At 42.7% G+C, this 5,626-nt stretch overlaps 1 protein-coding gene across 1 annotated transcript; it reads right to left on the bottom strand.

Moving 5' to 3' along the window:
• Positions 1-2,049: 2,049 nt before the first annotated feature.
• Positions 2,050-4,701, bottom strand: LOC141006502 (tripartite motif-containing protein 16-like). The gene has a single exon (XM_073478723.1). The coding sequence runs from the start codon at positions 4,680-4,682 to the stop codon at positions 3,006-3,008; it is 1,677 nt and encodes a 558-aa protein (XP_073334824.1). The 5' UTR covers positions 4,683-4,701; the 3' UTR covers positions 2,050-3,005.
• Positions 4,702-5,626: the final 925 nt, after the last annotated feature.

A 5,626-nucleotide genomic window follows, 5' to 3' on the forward strand; every position in this document is an offset into this window, starting at 1 on the left:
CACTCCCCCCCCAGGGCTGCCCCTGGCCAAACTGGGGCCCTAAGCAGAATTTTATTTACAAAATGACTGTATCACGAAATGCCATTTAGGTTTACAACCTTTATTAGTAGGAACAAATCAAATGAACAGCCTCTTTCAACAATGGAACAAGCCTTTCTTAATTTATCTTATCTTATCTAATCTTATATGACTGTTATGAATTAAATTCACCAAGAGATGGCGACATTTTACCTCCATAAAAATAGCCCAAAACTTCTATTGATAGCATAGATTGATAGCATACGACCACCAACTGGTCAATTAACCACTCCTTTTTTTAACAGAGGTAAATGTATATGCAGTTAATAAGACATTCAATAAATGATAATCAGGGCTGCTGGAAAATGTAATCTCCAGTCCACATCTAGACAGAATTATCCTCTCTTCTGTTTCATGATTAGAAGGCTAGCAGCTGGGGTGTTTAAGCCACAAAGTTTTTCTTTTTTATTTCTACAACATACCCACCTTCAAGTGAAGCACGAGCCTCCTCTTGTTTTGAGTTTTTCTTTCTTTTGCTTGCTCCCGATTCATATTGCCGTTTAGCGGCCATCTCTCCACCTGCATCCAACTGCCTGTCGGCGCATCTGACCGCTGATTGGTCAGATGCTGCGTGCTGTCAATCATTGCGGCAACGCGTGCGGTGTCAGATTACTCGTCTTTTTTTTTCTCTCCTGTCTCGGGCTGACTTGGTGCTCTACGCGTGCCTCACTGCAGCGATGCGAATCCATTGCGCATTTGCAGAGAATGCGTCCCCTTGCGCAAAATGCCCCCCCCCCCGACAACTGGACTGTTGATGGGTGAAAGCATTGAGATCCAGTACAGAAGCTGTTCAGGATCACTTAATAAGACCAGAGCAGCTTCAACTGTCCTGAAGTGTGAAGACATCGGACCATATCATCATTACTGTTTCGATGAAAATGAATCTCTTGACTTTCTCTGAATCGTCATCTTGAAATTTGCAACATCAGGAAACAACGATACTTCTCAGTTGACGGTTGCATAAAAAAAATGTAAACATGCGCTTTATATATGTGTTTTATACCTGTATACAACTCTTCATTACAGTAACAACCAGCAGGCTACACTGCTGCACTGTCCTCAGTCACGATGCTCCTCCTGCTGCTGATAAACGACTCATTAAAATCATTATTTTAAAAACTATCACCGTTATTAAAGCTCCTATTTGTAAAAAAATGATCGGGCTGTAGGATTTGGGACTGCAGGGCGGGTCGGCACCATCCATCAATCATCCATCAAGGCTTCTTTTTGACAGTTTCCCCCTACGTCTCTATGCTAAGCTAAGCTAAGCTATCTGTCTCCGACCTGTAGCCTCATAATCAACAAATACGTAAACATCGAACTAATAAAATTCAAACTCAGAATTTTAATGTTTACAGTATTAATGAGGTAATAATACAAACTGTTTTCTGCATCAGTGAATAAACAAGCTGCTCTCAGAGGAAAATAAGGTCCCAGAACACTGCTTGAAGCTAGAAAGGTGGCAGGGTCCGCCACATGTAAACAAAGTAAAACAGTTTAAATTGTGTCGTCCTTTAAGGTCAGTTTGTTTAGTCATGAAAACAAAGAGAGAACATTTCTTGTTTGTATTTGGTCTCGACTCGTTCTTGTCTCGTCTCGGACAAAGAGGACTCTGGATTTTATTTATTTTAAGGATTTGAGCTTGATGTCTTTTTACTAGAAACCAGCCGATACTCAGTTTTTGGAGCCGATGCCAACACGGATACACGGAAGTGAGAAATTCTGATATCCAAGTTCTGTTCTTGTGAACAATCTTGAGGTTAAAGTGTGTTAATAGTTTGTTTTACTATTTTCATAATTTCATTCAAATTGGGTTTATTGTGTCATCTTACTGTATAATCTCCAAAAAAAAAACTACTGTACAAGACAATTTACCTCAACTCAAAATACTTTCTACACATTTTATGAACAAAATCAGCAGCAGAAGAAGAAAAACTGAACTTAAACTCTAAATAATAACACCAGATACTGTAGATACTGATGGACATCACTTTATTGTTCACTTGTATTTTCACAAATCAACTCAGATACAATCAATAACAGTCATCTTGACATAAATGTGACTCAATAAGCTCATAACGTCTCATTATTTCTCTTTTAAATCCTCTTAAATTGAATATTTGAGCAGCGTGTTACATCACAGTGTCTCTGCTTTAATATATTACATCATACAGACTTTTAAAACTAAATGTGATCTTAATATAAACAACCTCTGTAGATTTTCAGCTGATTTCTGTCTTTACACGACTGATAACGTTTTCAAATCAACTCAATCTTTAAATTTCATCACGTGTGACCTGATAAACAGTCTGTTGCTGTGTTTTCTTTCATCCACCTTGTTTATAAGTCTTATTGTTCTTTTCTCTGACACATACAAAGGTTTAGTACGAGTCATAGACGAGTTGCCCCGCACCCCAAAATATGGAAGAACAAGTGAACAGAAGAAAATATGAAGAGAATCAAAATCTGAACCGTCCTTTGTTCAAAACAGCAAAACATGGACACACTTTCCAGTTTGTTCACACGTCCATCAGTAAAGTCTGTTAAACCACTCTTGTTCAATGATTTCATGAACAGATTCACTTCATCCACACAATCAGTTTGTTGGAGCAGAATCTCAGCTGTGTACAAGCAAATAATGAAGCATCTCCTTATTGATTATGATCATGTAAACTGAAGTCATCATGAGCAGCGAGAGCCTCCGTGGCTGAACAGACACAGGAAGGAGCGCCGCCTGAACAAAGTCCAACATTTACAGAACAAGAAGAAGACGTCAAAGTACCGCCCATCATGTTTGATTGACAGCTGATCTGTGTGCAGTGAAGAAACGCCACAACAATCAGCTCTCAGCAACAATGATGGAAACACAACAAGTGTGAAGAAATGAAACACAGAATTTAACCCACTGACCCTGAAACGACTTCTGTCTATTTGAGTTTACAAAACTCTGCAGAGTCATAAAACCAGTCAAGCCGAAGTCCAGCATAGAGAGGCTGAGTGAATGTGGTCTGGACTCTGTGGAGGAGAGTGATGGTTTCAGAGACACAGTAGAAGGACAGAATACCTGCACTGTGATCCAGGTACACTCCAACTCTGGAGGACTCAGGACCTGAGACGGGAGTTTGGACTTTGTTGTACCAGAAGTTATAACTGTCTGTGGAACAATTTAACATCCAAGATTTGTCATTGTGTCCAAATCTACATTCATCTGAGCTCCCTGCTCTGCTGATGTTCTTGTATGCGACTGCTACACTAACTCCTCCTCTTCCTCTCCACTCCACCTCCCAGTAACAACGTCCAGTCAGACTCTCTCTACTCAGGACCTGATGCCACCAAGTGAATCTGTCTGGGTGTCTAGAATAAGACAGTTGTTGATCCATGAATGTTGCTTTTCTGTTCCCCTCAGATAATAACAGCTCTGTGTTTGCTGTGTTTGGATCCAGTGTGATGTCACGTGAATATCTTAAGAAGTCAGCTCTGGTCTCAGGCTCTGGTTGTGACAGTAAAACATCCACTTCAGTCTCTGTCAGTGAGATGTTTGTCCATGTCTCTCTCAGGACGTCCTGTAGTTTGTCTCTGACCTCTGACACAGCTGCTGTCACATCCTCAAAGTACTTCAGAGGACGGATATTGATGCTGGATGAGTGTGTAGACTCACTGAGTGCTGACAGTGAGGGGTAGTTGTGTAGAAACTGGTTGTGATCCTCTGTGTGTGAGAGCTTCTTCAGCTCAGCGTCTTTCCTCTTCAGCTCAGTGATCTCCTGCTCCAGCTTCTCCTGAAGCTCTTTGACTCGACTCACTTCAGTTTCCTGCTGGGATCTGACCTGCTGCTTCACATCAGAGCGTCTTTTCTCCATGAGACGGATCAGCTCGGTGAAGATCTTCTCACTGTGCTTCACTGCTTTATCAGCAGAGCCATTGATGGCCTCCACCTCCTGTTGAAGCACCTTCACATCTTCCTCTCTGTCCTGGATTCTCTGCTGGATGTTTTGTCGACTCCCCTCCAGCTCTCTCTGCCTCTCAGTCCTCTCTGCTGCAGCTGACACTGTGTCGTGGCCTTTATGTTCCTCCACAGAGCAGAGATAACAGATACACTGCTGATCAGTACGGCAGAACATCTTCATCACCTCATCATGACGAGAGCAGATGTTCTCCTGGAGCTTCTTGGACGGCTCCACCAGCTTGTGTTTCTTTAATGGAGCCACATCATAATGAGGCTGGAGGTGTTTCTCACAGTAAGAGGCCACACACTGCAGACAGGACTTGAGGGCTTTCAGTTTCCTCCCAGTGCAGAAATCACAGGCCACATCTTCAGGTCCAGCATAGCAGTGATCAGCAGGAGCAGCTTGGAGTCCAGTCTTCTTCAGCTCCTCCACTAAAACTGCTAACATGGTGTTTTTCAGCAGCTCAGGCCTCGGTGTGAAGCTCTTCCTGCACTGAGGGCAGCTGTGGATCCTCCTCTCATCCTCTGTGTCCCAGTGATCTTCAATACAGTTCTTGCAGTAGCTGTGTCCACAGGGAGTAGCCACCGGATCCTTCAGTAGATCCAAACATATGGAACAAGAGAAAGTCTCTCGGTCCAGCTGAACTGCTTTCTGCTCCATTTCACCTCTCAGTGACAACGACTGAGTTTCACTTCCTGATAACTGAAACTAGTCTGAGCTCTGATCTGAACAGGATGTGTTTGTGCAGTGAATGAGGACGTCAGCTCAGTTACACCCAACCACAAACTGTAGATCTGAAGGGGAGGGAACAAGGAAACATGTTGACAGAGTGGAGCTGCTGTGTTAGAGGAGGAAGAAGAGGGAGGGCTGATCGAGCTGCGACTCGCTCCAGGACGAGGAGCCGCTCTGTGAATCTGAACTGTGTTTCCTCTTTTACAACGAAGCCTCAGTTAAAACCTGCTCCACATTTGAAAACATCAAAGTTTTTAGTTGTAAAATATTTCTTGGCTCCTCAGGCTTTGCTGATATTTCTCTAACTCTTCCTCTGATTCTGTTCACTTTTCTTTTCCTGGTTAAAAACAGCTGACGGTACTTGTCAGACTATTCATGAGCACATGATGGAGCCAAAGTACCGTTCTGGTGTTGAGTTGCAGACCAGTGAGACTTTCTTCTAAGATACTGGTGGAGGAAGGATTCAGATACTTTACTTAAGTACAAATACAACAATGTAAAAATCTTTCAAAAAGACATCTCCAGTATTTTCTGATAACATGCTGCATTCATCTTGCCATCAATTTTGACCAAGTTCCCTGTGCCTCTGTAGCTCACACACTCCGTGTTTCACAGTAGGAATGGTTTACTTTTCATCATAGGCCGTTTATGGTTGTGGCCAAAAAGTGTTAAAGCTTGTCTCTGTGCTGTCTGGCGTATTGTAAGCGTGCTGCTTTGTGGCATTGGCGTAGGAATGGCTTTCCTCTGGCGACTCGACCATGCGGCCCATTTTTCTTCAGGTGCCTCCTTATTGTGCATCTTGAACCACTTTTTTTCAGCGAGTCCTTTTTGTCAGCTGAAGTTATATTGGGGTTTTTTTTTTGCATCCTGAA

Source organism: Pagrus major, chromosome 12 (assembly GCF_040436345.1).
Source record: "Pagrus major chromosome 12, Pma_NU_1.0".
Classification (NCBI taxonomy): domain Eukaryota; kingdom Metazoa; phylum Chordata; class Actinopteri; order Spariformes; family Sparidae; genus Pagrus; species Pagrus major.